A 26,862-nucleotide genomic window follows, 5' to 3' on the forward strand; every position below is an offset into this window, starting at 1 on the left:
CTCCAACTCACCCTCAATGCCATATCTCCGTATTTTCTGCAGTAGCCTACCATGGGGAACCTTATCAAACGCCTTACTAAAATCCATATATACCACATCTACCGCTTTCCCCTCATCAACCTCCTTCGTCACCTTTTCAAAGAATTCAATAAGGTTTGTGAGGCACGACCTGCCCTTCACAAAACCATGCTGACTATCCTTGATCACATTATTCCTATCCAGATGTGCATAAATCCTATCCCTTACAATTCTCTCTAAGACTTTGCCCACAACAGAAGTGAGACTCACCGGCCTATAGTTACTAGGGTTATCCCTACTCCCCTTTTTGAACAAGGGAACCACATTTGCTATCCTCCAGTCTTCTGGCACTACTCCTGTAGACAAAGAGGACATAAAAATCAAGGCCAATGGCTCTGCAATCTCCTCCCTTGCTTCCCAGAGAATCCTAGGATAAATGCCATCAGGCCCAGGGGACTTATCTATTTTCACCTTTTCCAGGATTTCCAACACCTCTTCTCTACATACCTCAAAGCCATCCATTCTACTTATTTGTGACTCAGTATTCACATCGACGACAATGCCCTGTTCCTGAGTAAATACTGAAGAAAAGTATTCATTCAGTGTCTCCCCAATCTCTTCCGCCTCCACACGCAACTTCCCACTACTATCCTTGACTGGACCTATTCCTACCCTAGTCATTCTTTTATTCCTAACATACCTATAGAAAGCCTTAGGGTTTTCCCTAATCCTACCGACTAAGGACCTTTCATGTCCCCTCCTTGCTGCTCTTAGCTCTCTCTTCAGGTCCTTCCTGGCTACCCTATAACTCTCAATCGCCCCAATTGAACCTTCACGTCTCATCTTGAGATAGGCCGCCCTCTTCCATTTAACAAGGGATTCCAATTCCTTATTAAACCACGGCTCCCTCGCACGACCCTTTCCTCCCTGCCTGACAGGTACATAATTATCAAGGACACTCAATAGTTGCTCCTTGAACAAGCTCCACATATCATTTACACTCTTGCCTTGGAGTCTACTTTTCCAAGCCACACATCCTAAGTCATGCCTCACCGCATCATAATTTCCCTGACCCCAGCTATAACTCTTGCCCTGTAGTACACACTTATCCCTCTCCATCACGAGAGTAAAAATCACCGAATTATGGTCACTATCCCCAAAGTGCTCACCTACCTCTAATTCTAACACCTGGCCTGGTTCGTTACCCAGAACCAAATCCAGTATGGCTTCACCTCTTGTTGGCCTGTCTACATATTGTGTCAGGAAACTCTCCTGCACACATTGAACAAACACTGACCTATCTAACGAACTTGAGCTATAGCTTTCCCAATCAATATCAGGAAAGTTAAAGTCCCCCATAACAACCACCCTATTACTGTCACTCATCTCCTGAATCACCTTCCCTATCCTTTCTTCAATGATTCTAGGACTATTAGGAGGCCTGTAAAAGACTCCTAACAGGGTGACCTCACCTTTCCTATTCCTAACCTCAGCCCAAACTACCTCAGATGGCAAGTCCTCATCCATCGTCCTTTCCACCACTGTAATACTATCTTTGACAAGCAATGCCACACCTCCCCCTCTTTTACCCCCACCTCTGACCCTACGAAAACATTTAAATCCTGGAACCTGCAACAGCCAATCCTGTCCCTGTTCTAGCCATGTCTCCGTAATAGCCACAACATCGAAGTCCCAGGTACCAACCCACGCTGCAAGTTCACCTACCTTATTTCGTATACTTCTTGCATTGAAGTATACACACTTCAAGCCACTTTCCTGTTTACAGGCACCCTCCTTGGAAATTGATGCCATGTTCCTAACCTCCCTACACTCCAGGCCCTGCACCCTGAAGCTACAATCTGGGTTCCCATGCCCCTGCAGAGTTAGTTTAAACCCCCCCCAAGAGCACTAGCAAACCTCCCCCCAAGGATACTGGTGCCCCTCAGGTTCAGGTGTAGACCATCCTGTTTATAGAGGTCCCACCGTCCCCAGAAAGAACCCCAGTTATCTATGATTAGATGATGATTAATGATGAGGATCATTGATGAAAGGACAAGTATTGTTGAAAACAGTTTGACATCGATAGAATTTCAGGTCCACATGCAGCTGACTCCCTAAACAAAGATTTGGGCTGAAATGAAGAAGGGCTTATGCCCGAAACATCGATTTTCCTGTTTCTTGGATGCTGCCTGACCTGCTGCGCTTTTCCAGCAACACATTTTCAGCTCTGATCTCCAGCATCTGCAGTCCCCACTTTCTCCTGAAATGGGAACATCAGGAAACAATTGGGACTCAGCTCTCAAGCATTCTCTAGCACTTACAACCTCACCTCAAAAGGAAGAATAGATGCCCAACACTAGAAACTGGGCAGCATTTAAGGAACGGTATTGCAGAATGTTTTTTTAGATTCAGGGGAGATGGCTGAAGATAGGTGTTTTGATGGTGCAGAGTAAAGATTAATCCCAGATCTTCTCTCTTGTTGTATCAAGAAAGAAAGAATTTTGAAAGCATTTTCACCACTTAAGACAGCTCAAAGTGCTCCAGTAGTAATTAAGTACTTACAAAGTATTATCACAGTTAAAATGTAGCAGCCAATTTGGACAGCAAGTTCCCACAAATAGCAAAATGATAAAGACTAAATAATTTATTTTCTTAATTGTTGCAGGACCCCAGGAAGAAATCCCCCTGTTTTTCTTCATTAAGCCCAGTTGAATCAGGGTCTGAACTCAATGTCATATCTGAGAGATAGCACTTCTAAGAGTTCAGTGCTCCCTCAGTATGGTACTGGGAGTGCCACCCCGGAAATGTCAGTGGGTTCTAGAACTGACAATGAGATGAGAGGACTACCCAGTAAGCCCCAGCAACACTACTTGGTGATGTCACAGGTTTTGGTGAGGTCAAAGGGTTTGGTCATGTCACAGGATTTGGTAACCGTAAGACATAGGGACAGAAATAAGCTATTCAGTGCATCAAATCAATTAGATCATGGCTTATTTGATGGTCTAATATTGAATGCACTTAATAATCCAACCTTGACAGCCCTCTGTGGTAAAGAATTCCACAGATTCATTACCTTTTGAGAGAAGAAATTCCTCCTTAACTCTGTCTTAAATGTGGGATTCATTATTCTGAAATCATGTCCTCTGTCCCTAGTCTCTCCCACAAGTGGAAATAACCTTTCCTCATCAACTCTATCAAGACCTCTAAGAGTCTTGTATGTTTCCACAAGGTCACCTCTCATTCTTCCAAATGCCAACAAGTTCATGTCCAACCTGCTTAAGCTTTCCTCATAAGACAGTCCCTCCATATTGGTATCAGAGTCAAAATTGGAGTGGTGCTGGAAAAGCACAGCAGGTCAGGCAGCATCCGAGGAGTAGGAAAATCGACGTTTCGGGCAAAAGCCCTTCATCAGGAATTCCTCCTCAGATGCTGCCTGACCTGCTGTGCTTTTCCAGCACCACTCCAATTTTGACTCTGATCTCCAGCAGCTGCAGTACCCACTTCCGCCATATTGGTATAAGTCCAGTGAACCTTCTCTGGACTGCATCCATGCCTGTATATGTTTCTGTAGACAAGGGGGCCCAAAACCTCACATTATCCCAGTTGTGGTCTGACTGGGGGGGGCTTGAAGAGGTGGCTCCACATCACTGAGGATGTCACCTAGGAAGGGAGCGAAATGTCTGCAAACCAACTTCCCAGCTCAGCGAATGTACCCACAACAAATGGTCTGACTCTTGTCTTGCATAGTTTCAGCAAAACCTCCCTGCATTTATGCTGTTCAATAATGTCCAACTTGAAGGAAGGTGATGGCCTAGTGGCTTAATTGCTATTAACATTGCTTTATTAATCCAGAGACCCTAGTCATGTTGTGGGTACCCAGGTTTGATCCCCACTATGGCAGATGGGGGAATCTGATTTGAATAAATACCTGGAATTAAGAGTCATGAAGCTAATGTCAAATGTCAGTAAAAACCCATCTCGTTCACTAATGTTCTTGAGGGAAGAAAATTGCTGTCCTTACTATGGTCTAGCCTCCATGTGACTCCAAAACCACAGCAATGTGCTTGACACCTAACTGCCCTCTGGGCAATTCAGGATGGGCAATAAAAGTTGGCCTGGACAGTGATGCCTACGAATGAGTATTGAAAAAATTTGCCTTCCCTATTACCCACTGTACTTGGATGCTAGCTTCTTGTGATTCATGGATGAGGATGTCCGAATCCTTCTCTACTGAGGCTCTCTGCTGTCTTTCTCCATTTAAATAACATTCAGCTCCTTTACTCTTCCTGCCAAAGAATGTAGGCGAGGTCATAGGATTTGGTGATGCCACATGACCTCGGGAGGTCACAGGGAAAGGGGAGCTCTATGTAAAATGGATGTCTCCCTTGGCACTCTGAGCCAACAATTTACAGGCAGATACAGAGGTGACATGAACTGATAGAGAAATATCCTGCATGTGTGATGAATAAAGATTATTAGATTCTTCTGTAGAACTTTAAGCAAGAAATAAACGTGCTCAGGTAAAAACAAATGCTTAGGTGGTCCGGTGTTAACTGCTCCTGGTGGTTTACTGGTGAGAGAGAGAGAGAGAGAGTATAGGGGCTGGTGCTGCAGTGACTTTGAGAGAATGTCATTATTCATAGCCATTTTACACTTACTGTCTTGGAAGAGTCACAGACACTGAGGAAAAGGGGGTGGGGAGGTTCAAACAACATGCCAAGTCCGGGGAGACCAGTGAACCAAATTACGAGACGGCAAAATCAATATAATATGATTAAGTCAGCTTTCCAAGCTCTTCACGCTGCCCCGCGGGCCAAGCACTGAAAGTAATTACCCATCTCGAGTGTGTGGCTTTCTCTAGCATTGACAATACCTCAAGGTTAATTTACTCTTTCCAGTAAAGCACGTTGCTGTGTAAGGGATTTTGTTAATGATTGTGGAATCAAGGTGCAAGGGCAAGGCCTAGAGTTCAGGACACATTCCAAAATCAGATATCAAGGTCATTCGGGAGGGAAGTGAAGCCAAGTTTCAGTGTTTAAAAAGAGCCCATCGACTGTCGGACTGATGGAGGTGAGGAATTCCACAGCTTTCAGCATTTTGTGGAAAACACATCTGCCAATTTGTAAACAGCAAGATCGCACACAATGCAATAAAATAAATGAGATCATACCATTGTATACTCATTGGCTGAGGGATAAACATTGGCCAGGACCGAATGAGAATGTCTCTGCTCTTCAAGCCCATTTGAAGAAAAGCAGTACCTCCGATAGTGTAGCACTCCCATAGCGTTGCACTGGGAGTGTCAGCCTGGATGGTGTGCTTGGGGCTCTGGAGTGGGGTTGGAATCCATTGTCTCCTGATGTATAGCTCTCAGCCATACCATTTACAAACAGCCAAGAGTTTAGAAGGCCAACAGAGGGAACTGTACAAAAGAATTGAAATTGCTGGAAAAGCCCAGCATCAATGGAGAGGCAGATTCACTGAGGAAGGGTCACCAAACCCAAAACATTAAGTCTGATTTCTCTCCACAGATGTTGCCAAATCTGCTGAGCTTTTCCAGCAATTTCTGTTTTTGTTCCTGATATCCAGTGTCTGTGGTTGTTTTAGAAATGGACTGGCTCTGATAGGCTCTGGTACATGAGCAAAACTAATGTAGTGTACAAAATCCCATGCAAGGACTGCACAAAACACTATATAGGACAAACAGGAAGACAGCTAACGATCCGCATCCATGAACATCAACTAGCCACGAAACGCCACGACCAGCTATCCTTAGTAGCCACACACGCAGACGACAAGCAACATGAATTCGACTGGGACAACACTACTATTATAGGGCAAGCCAAACAAAGAACAGCCAGGGAATTCCTAGAAGCATGGCACTCATCCACAAACTCCATCAACAAACACATCGACCTGGACCCAATATACCGGCCACTACAGCGGACAGCTGAAACTGACAACCGGAAGCGGCAGGGACAGGCCACTATAAATGCCGGAGGAAACACCACAGAAGCGCTTCACAGGAGGCTCCCAAGCACTGAGGATGTCACCTAGACAGGGGATGAAACGTTTGCAACAAAAATTTCCAGCTCGGCGAACAGAACCACAACAACTGGTAGGAAGAATTGAAATGGAGTTTCAAAAAGGAATAGGAATTTGGACAGTGATTTGGGGAGGAACTCTGCTGGACATGTAAGATTTGGAGCTAGGACTGGTTTTCTTTAACGAAACCCATTCCCTGCAGGGTTTGTGAACTCATCTACTTTCTCAAATCGTTGGACTACCCATGAACAGTATCTGTGGTTATTGACTGATAGCCTTGACTAGACAAGGATTGTCTCACCTGCTTCACTGTTGAACTGCAGGATTGATATCACTGTTAAGAAGATAGGAAACCAGCAGCAGGAGTAGACCATTCAGTCCCTCAAACCTGTCCCATCATTCTAGATCACAGATGGTCAACTACCCCAATGCCGTATTCCCACATCATCCTCATAGCCCTTGATGTCATTATTAACTAGAAATCTATCAATCTTGGTCTTGAGCTTACTTAATGACAGAGCGTCCATACCCCAGAGGTACAGAATTCCAGAGATTCATAACCATCTGACATTTCTCCTTACCTCAGGTTGGAATGGTTTGCCCTTTACCCCAAGACTTGTCTACACAGAGGCACACACACACGGACACAGACACACACACAGACACACACATACACAGAGATGGACGGACACAGACAGACACACACACAGACACACACACACATGGACGGACACACACAGACACACACACAGACACACACACAGACACACACACACACACAGACACACACACACACGGACACAGACACACACACAGACACACACACACACACGGATGGACGGACACAGACAGACACACACACACACACAGACACACACACACACACCACACACACACGGACAGACACGACACACACACCTGCTCCACCTTGACCTTGTTGTGAAGTCACATATACACTCTCTGAACTGAAAGCAGTCTGCATGGTGTGATTTCCCATCAGTCAGATTACATTGTGATGAGGAGTTTAGTCAATTAGAGTTTGATACAACCGGAGAGAATGGGAACGGATTTGGTTCATGCAGAGCTGTTACCTGCTTTTGAGAGTAACCCCACACATGGGAGCTTGCAACAGACTAAATTAAATTTCCATTTGAAAAACGACACATTTAATCAACATGGGTCAGACAAGTACTGCCTTAGTGCAAAGAGATTTAAACATTTCAAAGTCTCTTGGATGATAAATGAGTACAGAATGATTTGCTGAGTTGAAAGTGGGCAAATTGGATTTGAAAAACAAAGACTTCTGGAGTTGAATGTATAAATCTGTTTTTAAACCATGTCAGAAAATGTTCTTGTCATTAAGGTGAGGAGGTAGCAGTGCTGATCACTGCAGCAGATTGCAACATGCATCACCTACTGTCCCCATCTCACACTCCCAGGATAGGTATGTACAGAGTGAGATACAAAGGGGCCTCTATACTGTCCCCATTAACACTCCCAGGATGGGTGCAGTACAGGGTTAGATACAGAGTGATACTTCATTAACACTCACAGGACACGTACAACACGGGCTCAGATCTAAAGTTAAAGAACAATCATCTAGAGCTTTGGCAATTCCATATCTCCTGTTGACCTCTTGGGCAATGAATATCAATTTCATTCTGAAGAAGGGTCACTGGACTTGTAACAGTTAATTCTTTCCTCTCCACTGATGATGCCAGACCTGCTGAGTTTCTGCAGCAACTTCTGTTTTTGTTGTTGTTGGTGGGTTATTTTATGGAGCAGGCTGGCTCCGGCTCTATTTTTCGGCCTGGAGCGTGTCTCTTTCACCTCACTTTCCACCTGAAGACCCATGAAGGGAAGAGGAGGAGGAAAGGATTTGTGCTTTATTGGAGCTCAATGAAATTGAATATTAGTCTCTTTAGGAAAGGAACTGTCTTGTTGAATTGACCAAAATCTCTCAAGCTGCACGTGGAATAGTCTGTACTAGGTGTTACATCACTGGAACAACAGAGAGCCAGTTAGCTCAGTTGGCTGGTTTGCAATGTAGAGTAATATTAGCAGTGTGGGTTCAAATCCTGCACTGGTTGAACTTGCCATGAAGCACTCTCCATCTCAACCTCTCCCCTCACCTGAGCAATGGCGACCCTCAGGTCAAGCTACCACCCTTTCTTTAATGATAGAGCAGCCCTCTCGTCTGCTAGGACTTTACTTTTATCAGTGGTATCAAGGTGTGATATGCTGGAACTTCAGTTGGTCGGACTGTTGTTGGTTGTCAGTCTAAGACACACTCCAGCAAGATGAGCGTATAATTTAAACTGTCACAGTACTACAGGGAGAGTGCTACACTATCAACTGTGCTGTTTTTCAGATAAGATGCTCAGCTAAGGCCTTATCTGCCCTCTCAGGTAGATGGAGGATTATCTGGAACAATTTTGAAGTGTAGAGGGGGGCTTCTACATAATATCTTCAACAACCTCAACCAACATCGTAAACCAGCTGAGGTAGTCATGACCACATTGTTGTTAGTGGAAGCTTGCTGCACACAAATTGGCTATGACAATACTTCAAAACAAACAGTATCATTGGCTAGAAAGGACTTTGGGTCACTCTGAGGTTTTGAAAGGCAGTATAAAAATACGAGTCCTTTCAAGTCTTTCTTTAATTAGCGCTGTTATATTCTTCTCATTTTTGACCAGCTACACCTCACTTCCTCAAAAACTCAATCAAATTATGAGACAAGACCACCTCCAGAAAAAGCCATGCTGACTATCCCCAATAAGTCCATTCTTTTCCAAATGCATGTAAATCCAATCCCTAAAAGTGTTCTTCAATAATTTCCCTACCACCGATGGAAAGCTCACGAGTCTATAATTTCCTGGATTTTCCCTGTTGCTTTTCTCAAACAAAGGAACAATATTGGCTAATCTCCGAATGTCTGGGATCATGGCTATGGCTAAAGTGGATACAAAGTCATAGAGACATACATTATGAAAACAAACCCTTTGGTTCAACCAGACCACGCCAACCGTATTCCCAAACTAAACTAGTCCCACCTGCCTGCTCCTGGCTCATATCCCTCCAAACCGCTCCTTAAACAATGTCTTTTCAATGTTGCGACTGTGCCTGCATCCACCACTTCCTCTGGCAGTTCATTCCACATATTGATCACGCTCTGTGTAAAAAAGTTGCCCCTCATGTGCTTTTTAAAACTTTCTGCTTTCACCTTAAAAATATGCCCCTTAGATTTGAACTCTCCAGGGAAAAGACCCTTGTCATTCAACTTATCTATGCCCTTCATGCTTTTATAAACATTTATAAGGTCACCCCTCAACTTCCAGTGTAAAAGGTCCCAGCCTATTTTTATAACTCTGACCCCCCAAACCCTGCTACCCCACATCCTGGTAAATCTTTTCTGAACCCTCTCCAGTTTAATTAAAGCTTTCTATAGCAGGGGCACCAGGACTGCACACAGTACTTCAGAAGAGGCCTCACCAATGTCCTGTACAACCTCAAAAAATAGCTGCCCCAGCAATTGCCTCCCTCAGTATCCTGGGATAGATCCCAGAAGGCACTGAGCACTTATTGACCTTAACATTTTTCAAGACATCCAACACCTCTTCCTTTTTAATAGTGACATGTCCTAAAATATCAACATAACCCTCCCTAATCTTATCATCAACTATGTCCTTCAGCTTGGTGAATACCAATGCGAAGTACTCAATAAGAACCTCACCCACTTCTTCCAGATTCACACAATAATTTCATCCTTTGTCCTGGAGTGGACCTTTCCCTTTCTGTCTTGCTTCTAAAATGTGTATAAAATGCCTTGGGATTCCCTCAAATCTAACTTGCCAAGAATATTTCATGGATCCTTTTAGCCTTCCTAATTCCTTCTTTAGATTCTTTGCTGCTTCCCTTATATTCCTAAAGGGCCTTGCCTGTTTTGTAAATCGGGATGAAAGAAATCTTCATCTCCCTCTAATCTTTATACTAATTAAGAGCATAAGACCATAAGAAATAGGAACCAGGAGTAGACCATTGGGCACCTTGAGCCTGCTCCATCATTTAGTGGGATCATGGCTGATCCAACATTCCTCATGTCCACATTCCCCATAATGCTTGATTCCCCTTCAGGTCAAGAATCCATCTCTCTCTCAGCCTTAGATATACACAAGGACTCTTGCCCCCACAGCTCTCTGTGGCAAAGAGTTCCAAAGACTTAACCCTTTGAGAGAAAAAAATTGCTCCTCATCTCAGTTTTAAATTGGTGTCCCTTTATTCTGAGACTATGCTGCTTGGCCCTAGACTCTCCCAGGAAACATCCTCTCAGTATTTACCCTGTCAAAACCCTTAAGAAGCCCATATGTTTCAATGAGATCATGTCTCATTCTTCTAACCTCCAGTGAGTAGAATCCCAACCTGTTTAACCTTTGCTTATTAGACAATCCCTCTGTACCAGGGATCATCCTAGTGAACTTCCTTTGAATGGTCGCCAATGAAATAATACTTTTCCTGAAGTGAGGGGATCAAAACTGCTCACAGTACCCCAAATGTGATCTTACAGCACCTTGTGCAGTTGCAGTAAGACCTCCCTGCTCTTATACTCTAATCCCTTTGAAATAAGGGCCAACATTCCAGTAGCCTTCCTGATTATCTGCTGCACTGTTGTGCTAGCTTTCTGTATTGTGCACAAGTACTTTCAAGTCGTTTTGTGTTGCAGTTTTGTGCAGATTTTCTCCCATATAAAATGAACAACTTCACATTTTCCCATTTTATACTCCACTTGCTAACTTGCTGCCCACTGATTTAACCTATCAATATCTCTCTGTAAATGGTTTGTATCCCTCCCACACCTACCTTTCCATCTATTTTTGTGTTGTCTGCAAAGTTGGTGACAGCACGCTCACTTCCTCCCTCTTAATCACTCATATATATTGTAAACAACTGTGGTATTGTGGTCCCAGCACTGATCCCTGTGGACCCCCACTGGTCACAGGTCGCCAACCTGAAAACGAACCTTATCCCCACTCAATGTCTCCTGCCCATTAGCCCATTTTCTATCCATGTTATTATACAACCTCCAACACTGTGGGTTCTTATCATGTGATTTAATCTTTTGTGAGAACCTTGTCGAATCCCTTTTTGAAGTCCATATACAACACATCTGCTGGTCCCCCTCTATCCACTCTGATTGAGACTTCCTTTAAAATCTCTAGTAAATTAGTTTAAGACACAATTTTCCTTTCATGAAGTCACATTGACTCTGCTTGATTAGGTTATGATCTTCCAAATGTGCTGCTATTACTTCCTTAATAATTGAATCCAATATCTTTCCTCCCCTAAATGTCTTTGAAGGAAAGAAACTGTGATCCTTACCTACATGTGACTCCAGATGCAGAGCAATGTGGTTGACTCCTAACTGCTCAGCCCAGAGGGATCACATTCAGGATGGTAATAAATGCTGGCCTAGTGAGTGATGCTCTCAGCCCATGAATGAAGACAAAAAAAGTCCTCATCTTGTAACTGTGCAGTTCTGGTAATGTCCTTGTAAATGTCCTCTGTCCCCTGCTAATGTAATTACATCCTCTCTGAATTAAAGTGATCAAACTGCACAGAGTGACCCAGCTGCTGTCTACGTTGTGCAGTTCTGGGATTACCTCACTATTTATTTACTCAGTCAGTGACTGACTAATAAAGGATTTAATAAAGGATGCCTTCTTAGTTATCGCTTTTACCCAACCTGACCCCTTCAGGGATCAGAGCTGAAAAATGTGTTGCTGGAAAAGCGCAGCAGGTCAGGCAGCATCCAAGGAGCAGGAGAATCGACGATTCGGGCATAAGCCCTTCTCCAGGGATCTGTGGATATTCACTCCAAGGTCCCTCCTTTCCTCTAGACCTCTCAGTATCCAACCACCTTTTACTTATTCCTTTGCCCTCCCCAAATGCAGTCCTTATCTTTGCATTGGATTTCATTTGCCAATTGTCTGACCAGCCTGATGATACCATTCAGTAGTCTACAGCTTCCCTCCCCACCATCAGTTACAATACCAACCCTCCTTGCTTCAACAAATGTTTTGATTATGCCTCTTAATTTCTGCCTGTTCAGATTTTAGACCCATGCACAATTTCCTGGAGTTCATCCATGCTCCTGTTTACACTGGTGGCACATCTGTCCTTGTTACAGTCACTTCTTGATATCTTATAAAGGTTATTAAAGAGCTCATAGGTCTTGTACTTACAAGGTGCGAAGCTTTGGCATGTGGTTAAAGCTGGAGACAGGGATAGTGCTGATATTGTTGTTATTCAGGGTCCTGAAAAAGACAATAGAAAACAGTTAACTAACCACCCTTTTTTTTATCTTTACCTTTTGATTTTATTTCCTTCAACTGTAGCAAAGGAAAGAAAGATCCTGTATTCCTATAGCATCTTTTATCATTACAGGACATTTGAAAGCCATGCACAGTCAATGAAGCACACTTAGACTTTAACATTGCCAAAAAGAGACATGAAGTTTAAGATTTTCATCATGTAGCTGGTGGATTTAAATTCAACTTTTAAAAACCTAAAACTTAAAACTATTCTCAACAATAATCCATCTCGCTCACTGATGCTCTTTAGATGTTGTCCTTGCCTGATCTGGTCCATATGTGACTCCAGACCCATAGCAATGTGGTTTACTCTTAGCTGTTCACTGAAATAGTCAAGCAGGACACCCAGTCCAAGGGCCATTGGGAATCAGTAACAAACTCTGATCATATCAGTGACGTTCCATGACAGAATATAAAAAAGAGTATGGGAAAGACTTACAGAACCTCCAGGCTCCTGAGGGCTCGGAACGCCCCTTCCTCAATGCAAGTAATTTGGTTTTTATCAAGTTGCCTGTTGTAAAAGAGACACAAGGAATATTGAGGCCATTAGCAGTGAAACCATAAACATTCAGGCCACTTATCTACATTTTGTCTTTGCTAGGCCCTAAGCCTTAGGCCATGAACAAACCTGTAAAGATTTCTTTCTGTCGTTGACATGTTACTCTGATGTTTGGCCTCATACTATTTACAACCCTTTCCACGGGCTCTGCTTTTTACATCAAGAGCTTTGAATTCCTTTCTTCTTTTATCATCTGAGATAGTCAGATCACTGATCAGGGGGAAGGCACAGAGCGCGAGAGAAGATGAGAGGTGGATGGAGAGTGGGAAAGATGAACCGAAGCTAGGAATAAATAGGGAGAGATGGAAAATGTGAGAGATGGATGAAACATTGGAGAGAAATGGAGAGCTGGATAGAAAGCAGAAGAGATAGTTGGACAGAGACTGGAAGAGGTAAGCAGAAAAGGAGGACAGCAAACAACCTAACATTGAGAGAGTGCACAAAATGGGCAGAGAAAGAGGGAGACACAGAAATCCAATGACACAGAGTGCAGATGGAGAGAGTAACAGGGAGTTAAACATAGAGATGGAGTTAGAGGCAATAAAGAGAGGAACTGAATTGAGAAAGATAGGATTGGAGATGGAGTAATGATGGAGAAAAAGACAGAGTGAAGTAGATGGAGAGGACAGAGGGGTAAACAGTGCTTTCTAATGTGTGGGCGGCAAGGTGGCACAGTGGTTAGCACTGCTGCCTCACAGCGCCAGAGACCCGGGCTCAATTCACGCCTCAGGCGACTGACTGTGTGGAGTTTGCACATTCTCCCCGTGTCTGTGTGGGTTTCCTCCGGGTGCTCCGGTTTCCTCCCACAGTCCAAAAATGTGCAGGTTAGCTGAATTGGCCAGGCTAAAATTGCCCGTAGTGTTAGGGGCAGGGGTAAATGTAGGGGAATGGGTCTGGGTGGGTTGCACTTCGGCGGGTCGGTGCGGACTTGTTGGGCCGAAGGGCCTGTTTCCACACTGTAAGTAATCTAATCTAATGTTTTATGAAGGATGGATTTTGTCAATGACATACAGTGCTACTTATTTTAAATCACTCCCATTGATTTCATTCACCACTAACACACAGCTGGGTCAAGAATTACAGTTGAGCTGGAAGTTAATCTCTGAGCCAATGACCATTGACCTTTAGCAGGGAAGAAACATTGATTTTGTCTTATTTTTGGTCTTGTTTAGGAAGAAGGACTAATGTTGACATTGGAACTGGCCTGGGAAATGGCAGGATTGCTTTCTGTTATTCCCATCATGAGGATTTTGATTAAATTAAAATTTAATCCCCCCTAAAATTCAGATGTATTTTGAATGTTCGATTTCAATTTTCTTGGAACACTCTTTGTTGATTCAATAAATATTGGAGATGGAGGAGAGTAGGCTATTTGCCTGAGTGAGGCCAAGAGGTCATGCATCTGAACCTGCAGGAATCCATCCATACAAAGTTACCATTGACCTGAAACTGAACTGGACTAGCCGTATCAATACTGTGGTTACAAGAACACGTCAGAGGCTTGAAATCCTGCAGCAAATAACTCACTTCCTGGTTCTCCAAAAGCCAGTCCACTAGCTACAAGGCACAAGTCAGAAGGGTTGCAGAATACTACCCACTTGCCTGGATGAGTGCAGTCCCAACAATTCAGGAAGCATAACACCATCCACAATTTAGCAGCCCACTTGATTGGCATCCCATCTAACAGCTTAAATATTCATTCCCTGCACCACCGATAGGCTGTGGCAGTAGCGTGTACCATCTGCAGCAACCCACCCAGACATGTCCAAAAGCATCTTTCAAACCTATGATCTCTCTCACCTTGAAAGACAAGGACACCAGATACAGATTACTTACAGTGTGGAAACAGGCCCTTTGGCCCAACAAGTCCACACCGACCCGCCGAAGCGCAACCCACCCAGACCCATTCCCCTACATTTACCCTTGCACCTAACACTACAGGCAATTTAGCATGGCCAATTTGCCTGACCTGCACATTTTTGGACTGTGGGAGGAAACCGGAGCACCCGGAGGAAACCCACGCAGACACAGGAAAAATGTGCAAATTCCACACAGTCAGTCGCCTGAGGCGGGAATTGAACTCAGGTCTCTGGCACTGTGAGTCAACAGTGCTAACCACTGTGCCACCGTGCCACCCATACATGGGAATACTACATTCTGGAACCCATATTATAGGAGGGATGTGACTGTACTGGAGACAGTGCCGAGGAGATGTACCAGAATGGTGCCTGGGCTGGAGAATTGTGGGTGTGAAGAGAGATTGGGTAGACCGGGCTTGTTTTCCTTAGAGCAGAAGAAATTGGGAAGGGGCGTGATTGAGATGTTTAAACTTATGAGGGGCAGAGATAGGGTATAGAGGAAGAAACTTTTCCCCTTGATGGAGGGATTAATGACTAGATTTAAGACAAGGGGCAGAAGGTTTAGAGGAGATGTGAAAAAGAAATGTTTTTACCCAGAGGGTGTAGGAATCTGGAACTCACTGCTTCTAAGGGTGGTAGAGGGAGAAACTCACTGAAATTGAAGAAGTATTTAGATGTTCACTTGCGATGGCAAGGCATACAAGACTATAGACCAAGAGCTGGAAAATGGGATTAGAATAGTTAGGCAGTTACTTCTGACCAGCATGGACACAATGGGCCAAAGGGTCTTTTTCTATATTGTAGATCTTTATGACTCTATGATCACCACCTACAAGTTCCCCTCCAGGTCACACACCATTCTCAACTGGAAATATTCAATGTTGCTTTGTTATCAGAGGGTCAAAATCCTACAACACTTTCACCATAATCCTTCATCTACACCCTGAGGACTACAGTGGTCAAGGAAGGCAGCTCACATGACGTTCTCCAGGGTAATGGGGCATGGGCAATAAATGCCTACCCAGCCAGCGAAGCAACCATGCATCTCTCTGAAAGGGAGCAATTTCTGGTTTGCTGGATGTGTGTGTGAGAATCTAACCATTGCTCCTTGACATTCAATAATGCTACTATCACTGAATCCCCCAATATCAATATCCTGGGCATTACCATTGACCAGAAACTTAACCAGACTAGCTATAAACTCAGTAGACACAAGAGCAGGTCAGAGACTAGGAATCCTGCAACAAGTAGCTCACTTCCTGATTTCCCTCCTGATATCCTTTTAGCAAAGGATAACGAGTGCCACTGGAATCCAGAGTCACAAACTGAAATCTGACTGAACAGGTATGTTTCTGAGCTGCTCTTCCAAAGGAAAGACTTAATCAGCATACCGCTGAGGGGTCAGAATCTTACTAATGTAGCAGAGGGGTAACATATGGTCTCTCAGTGGGGATGAGCCAGAGGGAGAGAGAGGGCAGTGCAGGAAAGGTCTTGAAGAGCAATGAAGAGCGAGGTTTGACCGGGAGGAGGCTTGGATCTGGCTGTACTCACAGATTCTTGAGGTCAGTTGCTCCACGGAAGGCCTTCCTGGGAATAGCCTGGATGAAATTTTCACTCAGATCCCTGTGAAAATATCAGATTCCACATTACTCTGTGTCACTATCATTAACTCCTGTTTCTAACATGCCAGTATTATTCTGTAAGGTTACTGTAAGTACATCACTCAACCTTCTACTCATTCAGGATCTTAGGCCAGAATTTGTTTTGCTCCTGTTGGAGTGGGTATGGCAGATGAGGGTGGGTTGTGAGAATCTAAACATTGCCCTTGACATTCAATCATGCTACTATCACTGAATCCCCCATAATCAATATCCTGGGCATTACCATTCACCAGAAACTGATTTGGACTAGCTATAATCTCAGTCAGAATCTAGGAATCGTGCAGCAAGTAACTTACTCCCTGATTCCCCTGGGTCTGTCCACTATCCACACGGCACACATCAGGAGTCAGGCCTGGATGGGAGCAATTCTAACCACATTCAAGAAGCTCCACAACATCAAGGACGAAGCAGCCATCATGACTGGCATCTCATTCACGACCTCAAACATCCACTCCCTCCACCACCAACATACAGTGGCAGCAACATGTACCATTCACAAGCTGCTCACCAGGGTTCCTTTGACAGCACCTTCTAAACCCACAACCACTCCCACCTAGCAGGGACTCGGGCAGCAGATACATGGGAACACTCCCCTCTAAGCCACTCACTATCCTGACTTGGAAATAAATCGCTGTTCCTTCACTGTCACAGGATCAAATCCTGTAACTCCCTCCCTAACAGGACCGTGGGTGTCCCTACCCCAAAGATTGCAGTGGTTCAGGAAGTCAGCTCACCACCATCTTCTCAACGGCAACTGAGGACAGATAATAAATGCTGGTCCACTCAGTGACATCATCCCATGACTGAATAAAACAAATCAATAATCAGGGGAAGGGTAGAGACCTGTTTTTTCTGGATAGTATGGTTGGAGTCTCCATCTTAGAGATGGGAAGTTATATAATTAAAGAAACGCCATTGGATCAGAAATCCAGATGCTCAGGCTAATGCTCTGGGGTCAAACTCCCACTATGGCAACTGGCAAAATTTAAACTCAATAAACAAAACCGGGATTAAAAAGCTGGCCTCAGTAATGATGACTATGAAACCACAATCAAACATCCATCTTGCTCACTAATGTGCTACAAGAATGAAAGTCTGGTCTCTCTCTGAGTCTAGATCCGCCTGTAAGAGGTCAATATTTAACTGTCAGCTGTTGATACATATCAGGAGGAAGGCAACTCAACACCACCTCCTTATGGGTAATTAGGGGTGGGCATTAAATGAAACCACTTGGTTGCCTTTAAAAACCCACTAAATTCACTAGTGTTCATTAGGGAAAGATATCCTTACCCAGTCTGGCCTACACATGACCCCAGACCCACAGCAATGTCCTTAAAATGGCCCAACAAACTGCCTGGTTATGTTCAACATTAGGCACCATATCCTCAAGAGTAATTAGGAACGGGCAATAAGTGCTGGCCCAGCCAGTGACACCCATATCTCGTGAACAAATGAAAGAAAACCTCCATGAATGTACCTGAGCAACTGTAGCACATCCTTCACAGAGCTCTTAGTCTCCCTCCTGCTGGTTCCCCGAGTGAACAGTTTTAGTGATGCACATATCCTCTATGGTTCCTAGTACACAATAGCCACTTATTGTGCAACAGAGAAGCTCAGTTGGATCGCCTCATTTGTTTGTAATTGATCAGTTGCCAGTGTTGGACTGTTAGCTCTTCAATAGTAACCACATTCCTCCTTCCCCTCCTTCTTGTTCTCTCTCTCTCTCCAAACTGAGTCCCTGGCCTCTCCAGCAACAAAGAGGCTGAGATTTGAGACGGACACTCTGCTGTACTCTCCCTAAAAGTGGGTGAAAGTCAACATTCAAACAGATGAAAGATAGGGTACTAATCTGACAGGGCTCTCTCTGGAGATGGGCTTTGATCCCTGGTTTGTACAGGATAAGTGGAAGTTTCTGGAAGTCTGGTTTATTCAATTCGCTAAATAAATTGTGTTAGGATTTGGAGACAATTGTTATTAATCTTCCTGCAGCTATTCATGGACCTTCTGTCACCACAAAGCGAATATTACAACTCACACCAGGCTTTGTGCTGATCCCAAACCTTTCCTAATACAACCTGCTCCCACTCTGATCCCACTCCTGTCCCTGTCCAATCTCAATCCCATCCCTTGCTCTCTGGTCCAAAAATAAGGTGGACATTTCTGACCTGGCAGGGCTTTTCTGATTCAGTCACAGGATGTGAACGTTGCTGGCAAGACCAGCATGCATTGCCCTCCCCTCACTACCCTTGAGAAGAAGAGGTGGCTCACCACCTCCTTGAACTGGTGGAGTCCATGTGCATCATGATTATTCATAGACATTTTGATACAAAGAGTAACTTCATGGACCATTCCAGAGGGAAGTGAAGTGACAAGCACATTGCTGTCCGGGAGGCCTGACTGGATAAGACTTCCTTCCCAGAGCAGATTTACCAGGATGTCGCCTGACCTGGAGAGTTTCAGTAATGAAGAGAGATTGAACAGATTGGGGTTGTTTTCCTCAGAGCAGAGAGGGGACATGATTGAAATGCATAAAATAAGGAGGGCCATAGACAGGGAGAAACCTTTCCCCTTGATGGAAGGATCAATGACCAGGGGATCACAGATTTAAGAAGGTTTAGAGGATATGTGAAGAAAGGCTCTTTCATCCAGAGGGTGGTGGGAATCTGGAACTCTCTGCCTTCAAGGGTGGTAGAGGCAGGAAACCTCATCACATTGAGGAAGTGTTTAGATATGCATTTGCAATATCTAAGGCTATGGTTGAAGTGCTGGAAAAAGGGATTGGAATAGATAGGTGGCTGTTTTTGACTGTTTCACAATGGGCCCAAAGGCCTTTTTCTGTGCAGTAGATCTCTGAGATTGACAAGCCAGATGGGGTGTTCCGACATTCCAGTAGTTCCATGGTCATCTGTATTATTATAGATTTTTGATTCCAGACTTATTTATATGTCTGAATTTAAACTCCCCCACATACCAGAATAGGATTGAAATTAACATCTGTGCTTCTTCAGTCAAAGATTCCCAGTTACGTTTCCTGGGGAGATGATGATATAGTGGTAATGTCACAGAGTTACTAATCCAGTACACCCAAGATAATGGTCTGGGGACATGGTAGCAGCTGACAGAATTTGTAATTCATTAATCTGTGTTATAAAGTTAAAGCCATTAATAATGGTTACTGCAAATCTACCATTAATGATTGTTAAATCATGTTCTGGTTTATTTATGCCCTTTTGGGAAGGAAATCTGCCATCCTTACCCGGTCTGGCTTATATGAGACTCCAGACCCACAGCAACACAGTTTGACTCTTAGCTGACCACTAGAATTGCCAAGTCAAATCATGGGATAGTCAATAAACGCAAGCCTTGTCAGCAATGTCCACATCCCGTGAAAGTAATATGACCAACATGTTACACTACCCAACCCTGGTTACAGACAAAAAACTGCAGATGCTGGAATCCAAGGTAGACAGGCAGGAGGCTGGAAGAACACAGCAAGCCAGGTAGTATCAGGAGGGGGAGAAGTCAACGTTTTGCATGTAACCCTTCCTGAAACATCAACTTCTGCATCTCCTGATGCTGCCTGGCTTGCTGTGTTCTTCCAGCCTCCTGCCTGTCTACAGTACTAAATCCTAGCACAGTACAAATTAGACTTAGTTGCACAACTTTCAGAAGGTGTGAGGAAATATATGGAAAAATCCACTGACAAAAGAGATAGTGAAGAAACTGACTGTGATCCAGGATCAGAATTATCAATGGAGACCACTTGGTCTTTTGAACCGTAACTCTGCAAACTAGGAAATCCAGGTTCTATAGATGAAAGGGGTGGTAGAATATGCCCATGTCACTAAGATATGACAAGCAATCTAAGGACTCACCATTACCCCATCTCAACCTGAGCTAGGCTCAAAACCTGTGTTCTCCCTTGTGGGAAAGACCAAAGTGAGTGATTGTATACACGGTTTAATATCATTAACATATCTAATGAGGAGTTCAGAAGCAATTTCTTTTCTCTGAGACTGGTTGGAATGTGGAACTCATTACCTCATGTTGCAGCATAGCATTGAATCATAGAATTGTACAGCACAGGTTGAGACCGTTGAGCTATTCAGAATCTGTGCTTACTCTCCTGAGAGACAGTATCACGAGTTTCATTCCCCCTGCTCTCTCCCCACATCTTGCTAATTTTACTTTTGCCCTTCAAGTATACATTCAATTCTCTTTTAAAGGTCTGTATTGAAACTGGACGCCCAACCAAACATGTGACAATAATGTTGGCCTTCTCATTGACGCCCGTGTAAGAAGTAAAAAAAACCTCAAATATGCAGCAAGTTCCAAATCCTAATGTCTCATTACATTCAGATGACTTTTCCCAAATGGCTCCTTTGCTAGTCACCTTAAAACCTCTTTATGATCGGCAAAACAAATGTTCGGCACAACATCGTGGGCCGAAGGGCCTTTTCTCTGCTGTATTGTTCTATGTTCTATGTTCTATGATCCTGAACGCCCCAATCAAATTTCTTCTGTATTTTCTCTTTGCAAGAGAGAACAGCTTCTCCGGTTGTCCATGTGACTGAGGTCCCTTGTGGCAGGGACCACTCTAGTAAATCTCTCCTGCACATTTGCAGGGGGTGCATTTAGAGGGATGTACATTTAATGGAGAAACAAATGGAGCAATGTGCAATCAGGTTCGAGACGGGGCGGGAGGATGCTCTGGAGCTTGAACGTTGCTGAGCTAAGATTAGCACACTGGAGCTCTCCTGTGCAGCAGTCTCAGACGGTGGTGAGTTCCATTTCCTATTCTGCAAGATGTGTGTTGCCCACGCTCCCCAGGTAGTCTCGACAGCTGCAACAATTTTTCTCTTCCTTGTTAACAGGCGGCCAATCCTTTGACAGACGGGCACGCCATGGAAACCTGATTTGTTTCCGTCTTGAATACATCGTTTGATTCACTTGCTTGACTGTCACAGACAGACACAGGTGTGCCTGAGCTCTGGAGAGGAGGAGGGAGCCACAGTCTCTTAAAAATAAAAATCTGTGTCCATAAAGCTTTTAGGGGCATGCTGAGACCTCCAAAGGCGCTATAGAAATGCAAGACCTTTTCTGCTCTCTGCATCAGGCAGCTCAGTAAAATCCCCTAAAGATAGCGATATCATTCAGAATTCATCTGACCCAATTATTCAATGGACTAAGAACATGAGATGGATTTTAGCATGGATACGTGCCAGATAATTTTAACAGTAGGATCTGAAACACTAACATGAAAATCAGATCTCTGTTAACCAGAGTGGAAGAGACAAAGTGTTGGACTGATTATTGACTGTTCACTGACAGAGTGGCGTGTATATATCAGTCAGGGTAATTGTACATGGCAAAGGGACCCAGGGGCACTGGGATATTTTAACACTCCGTGACCCAGTTGTACATTGGATGTAGCATCAGGTAATGCTTCACCAAACCAGAGATTCTAGCCACGGTTCAGTGGATGATTTCTGTGCTCAGGGCTCCATGTTAGAAGGACGGATTTGCGGAACTGTACTTGTTTTCACTGAAGACTCTGACAGAAACTAGCCCAGTCCAGAGAAAAGGCCGCCTCTGTGAGAGAAAACATTGCTAGATCAGATTCCTTACAATGTGGAAACAAGCCCTTCGGCCCAACAAGTCCACAGCGACCCTCTGAAGAGTAACCCATTTCCCTCTGACTAATGCACCTAACGTTATGGGCAATTTAACATGGCCAATTCACCATCTTTGGGCTTTGGATATCTTTGAAACATTGCTAAAGGTTGAGATGGCATCACCACTGCCTCACTGTGCCAGGGATGGGTTCAACACCATGCTCGGGTGGCTGTCTGTGTGGAGTTTTCACATTTTCCCCGTGTCTGTGTGGGTTTCCTTTGGGTGCTCTGGTTCCCTCCCACAGTCCAAAGAATCCAAATCTTAAAATGAGTGCTAGGCTGCCCTGGATGAAATCTGGAAGGACATTCTCAAACATAAGTTGGGGAAATCTGGAATCTTCTACTTCAAAAGCCAAGGCATGCTGGAGGGTGAGGGGGGTCAACTGACGCTTTCCATACCGGGATTGAGAATGACTTTTGGTGACAGCGTTAAAAGTTAATGAGCCAAGGTGGGTGAAGCATGGGTCATTCCCAATCTCTTTGAGTGATAGAACAGGTTTGAGGGGCTGAATGGTCTGCTCTTGATGTTCCTAAGTGGATCTGCATGGATCCTAAACCAACTTGAGTCTGCTTCCCATGAAACAGGAAAAGCAAATCCAAATGGTGACACTGCCATCTGGCGTTTCTGACCATGCCTAACAATGAGGGGCACCTCCGAGGGTGTGTGGGGTGGGGGGGAGTTATGTCAACAGGCACTAATACCAATAATAACTTTTATTTATCCAGTACCTGAAATAATTGCAGAGAGGCCAGTATCCGGTCACCAAGTCACCCTTTATTTAAATACACACTGTGCATGGACCCTGACCTGCCTGCTCAGAGCCAGTCCCCAGACTGTCAGTGAGATCCACCTGGGTCCAATCACTACAGCACCTTTAATGTAGTAACACATCCTAAAGCACTGATCGGAAACATGAAAGGAAATCTAAATTTACACACCTACGGGGATTTGAGGACAGAGTGATCAAAGGTTCGGCTGAAGAATTACATTTGAAGAAGTTTATTAAGGAAGGAAAATAAGATGGAGAGGTGCAAGAAGGAAATTCCAGAGTGTGGGACCCATGCAGATGAAGGGGTGACCACCCAGAGATTAAAGTCAGCAATGCAAAAGGGGCCAGACTGAGGAGAATCCAGTTATCCTGGAGAGCTCTGGGTCAGCAGGAGATTTATAGAAACAGGGAGGAGCTGAGGCTAGGGAGGGACTGCAAATCAGGATGAGAATTTTCAAATCTCGCTGGGTGGTCAGTGAGAACAGAGGGTGAAAGGTGTTTGGGGCTTGCTGAGAGGTAAGAGCAGAAATTGGGATAATCTCAGGATTTCCCTGGAGAGAATGTCCAATAGGGGTACAGGAGCAATGATCAGGAAGCTTGGAACAATTCCATTTGGGTGTAAGAATAGCAGCATGATGTTCAGCGCCTCCGCAGCCAAGTGTTAAAAATGGTCCCCTTTTTGGAACAGCCTCTTCCAGCTACAGGCCGTTTTGCTATAATGCGCGTTTCGTTAATGTGAATTCGCCGTAACATGATGGACGAACTGGGGACACCGTTTCGAAACCGCAAACATTTAAAGCGTGTGTTGGCTGTCACGCGATTACAGCAGCAACACTTTAAGCGTTGTTTCTAAAGTGTAATTTTACTATAATGCAGGTTGCACAAGGAAGCAACCCTCATGTTATAGAACTACCTGTACTCCCCTTCTCTCTAGGCCCGAGTAATGGTGAGTGTCTCCTCACAGACTGTCTGCCATCTTTACTGTGAGCAATGATGCAGCCTGGCCTTTAGGATAGTAATGAGATTTGGGCACTCTGGACAGCATGTTGCTTTTGTTATCCAGTGGAGTGGATTAACCATCCTGAGTGCATGATTCAATCATTGGTCATTCAGAGCTGACTCTTATAGCTTCTTTGTCCAAGTGCGAGTCCAGTATTTTAAGGTGAGAGGAGAAAGGTTTAAAAAACACACAAAGGGCAACGTTTTTACACAGAGATTGGTTCATGTGTGGAATGTACTTCCAGATCAAATGGTGGATGTGGATACAGTTACAATGTTAAAAGACATTTAGGCAAGTATGTGAATAAGAAATGTTTGGAGGGATATGGGTCAAGTGCAGGCAGGTGGGACTAGTTTAGTTTTGGGATTATGGTCATCATGCATTGGTTGGACCAAAGGATCTGTTTCTGTTTTGTATGAGTCTATGAATCTATGGGTATAGCCAAATCTTACCAAATTTGTCCCTTAAACACAGTTTCCATCCCAAAGGCCTGTCTCAGGTCTGATTTCCAGCCCACCTTACCATGCGCCATTCCCTAAACAACTTGCCATTCACAGAGATCCCAGAATTGACCAGCATCCCTGGAGCTGGAACCATCTTTAAAATCCCATTGTGCACCTGGACAAGCACCATCAGTCCAGAGGTGACCTGCATGGTTCCTGACATTTCCCCAGGGCAAAAGGCACTTAGCTGTCCTGCTGGACGAGATGGGGCACAAGTGAGTGTGTGTGTGTGTGTGTGTGTGTGTGTGTGTGTATGTGTGTGTGTGTGTTGGGGGGGTGGGGGTGGGGGGTTAGTTGTTGGTGGTGGTAGTCTTCCTGTTCTCCTGGAACCAGCCACGACACCAGACATTGCCAACCTGCCCTGATTCTTAGCTGTCTGGAGAAACACTCATCACTGTAGGAAGGACGTCAGTGACCTTTTCCACTCTGCCAGTGTAAGTGTCACCATCTTCTCTCCAATACCTCACTCCCACTCGATCTCTGCCACTATACCCACCTCCTTCAAGGCTCTAACTTCACCACTCTCATATTGCCTGCAATTTCTGCCTACCCCCACCCCCACCACCCCCACCACCCCCATTGCCTTCACCCACCCTCACCCCTGACACTAGTAAACCTGCAATGCCCTCTCCCATGTCTACTCTAACACCCTGGACATCTCCCCACCTGCACCAACAGCAGTGCCACCCACTTTCAACTCCCTTAATCTCTGCCTGTCTCTCATTCCAGGAGGAAAATAGTCCACAGTAGGACAGAAAGAGCCAAGATGGGGCAGTGGGCTGCCCCTACCATCCAGATTCTATGTGAAGAATGTTATCGATGATTACAAAGGGACTGGATGTATCACGACCTGGTGAGACAACTGCACCATTCAAGATCGGAGACAGTTACAGAGAGTTGTGAACTTGGCCCAGGCAATCACAAAGGCCAACCTCCCATCTATAGAATCCATCTACCAGGTCCGCTGTCAAGGAAAGGCCGCCAGCATTCTCAAAGATCCATCCCACCCTGGCAATGCTTTTCTACAATCTCTACCACTGAGGAGAAGGTACAGAAGCCTGAACACACATACCAGCCGATTTCGAAACTGTTTCTACCCTACTGTTGTTAGAATCCTGAATGGACTCACAAACTCTTAACATTCGCCTGTACCTGTGCTTTGGTTTTTGCTGCTGTTTACCTATTATTTACTTATCTATGCTGCTTAACTCTGTGATCTGCCTGTATTGCTCACAAGACAAAGCTTTTCACTGTGCCTCGGTACACATGACAATACATTCAATTCAATTCAATCCATTTCAATTGGTCAATTGAAGGAATGGTAGATGGAGTTTAATTTGAATAAATATGAGTATTGCATTTTTGTAAAACAAATTACAATAGGACTTATACAATTAATGGTAGGGCCTTGGGAAGTGTTGTAGAACAGAGCGACCTAGGGGTTCAGGTACATAATTCTTTGAGATTTTCGTCAAGAAGATGGTTAAGAGGCATTTAGCACACTTACCTCCATTGCTCAGATCTTTGACTCTAGGAATTGGGATGTCATGTTGTGGTTGTACAGGACATTGGTGGGGCTTCTTTAGGAGTGCTGTGTGCAGTTCTGGTCACCCTGTTATGGGGAGGATATTATTAAACTGGAGAGGGTTCAGAAAAGATTTACAAGGATGTTGCTAGGAACAGAAGGTTTGAGTTATAAAAGTAGACTGGAAAAGCTGGGACTTCTTTCACTGGGGTGTAGGAGGTTGAGGGATGACCTTATAGAGGTTTATACAATCCTGAGGGGCATAGATGAGATGGATAGCAAGGGTCTTTTTCCTAGGGTGGGGGATTTCAAAACTAGGGGGCACATTTTTAAAGTGAGGGGGGTAAGTTTTAAAAAGGACATAGAGTCAACTTTTTTACACAGAGAGTTGTATGTGGAATAAACTGCTGGAAGAAGTGGTGGATGCAGGCATTGTTACAACATTTAAAAGACATTTGGATAAGTTTATGAATAGGAAAGGATTGGAGGGAGATGGGCCAAATGCAGGCAAGTGGGGCTAGTTTAGTTTGGAAACATGATCAGCATGGACTAAGTTGGACCAAAGGGTCTGTTTCTGAGTTGTTTCTGAGTTCTGACTCCTCATTCCTTACGAGCACAGGTTCCTAACTCTGATTGCGCAGGGCTTGGTATCAGAGGCTGCCCTTGACTTATAGTGCCAAGGCAATATTCCTTGACAGGATTGACACCTACTGTTAAGTGTTTCTCTGGCTGAGGGACAAAGCACAAAAAGGCAAGGCCAGGCAATGCAAGGCAGAGATGCTGTGAGCGTCGAGGTAGATTCAGAGGGAGTGAGCTCTGTAACAGCAAGTGAAGAGCCCAGAACTGCAGCCTGGCCCAGTCACTGAGCTGGGTGCA

At 44.5% G+C, this 26,862-nt stretch overlaps 1 protein-coding gene across 1 annotated transcript in view; it reads right to left on the reverse strand.

The window, feature by feature from the left end:
• The window catches only part of LOC122561411 (slit homolog 1 protein-like), a 320,580-nt gene that overhangs the window by 158,024 nt on the left and 135,694 nt on the right, over positions 1-26,862 (reverse strand). The window contains exons 5-7 of the mRNA XM_087998766.1: positions 16,404-16,475; positions 12,874-12,945; positions 12,306-12,377 (exon numbers count right to left, since the gene is read on the reverse strand). Of these exons, the coding sequence (XP_087854892.1) occupies positions 12,306-12,377; positions 12,874-12,945; positions 16,404-16,475 (216 nt within the window). The remainder of the gene's footprint in view (positions 1-12,305; positions 12,378-12,873; positions 12,946-16,403; positions 16,476-26,862) is intronic.

This window comes from Chiloscyllium plagiosum, unplaced genomic scaffold, assembly GCF_037043375.1.
Source record: "Chiloscyllium plagiosum isolate Xiang-an unplaced genomic scaffold, Cpla_swu_hap1 HiC_scaffold_22, whole genome shotgun sequence".
Taxonomy (NCBI): Eukaryota; Metazoa; Chordata; class Chondrichthyes; order Orectolobiformes; family Hemiscylliidae; genus Chiloscyllium; species Chiloscyllium plagiosum.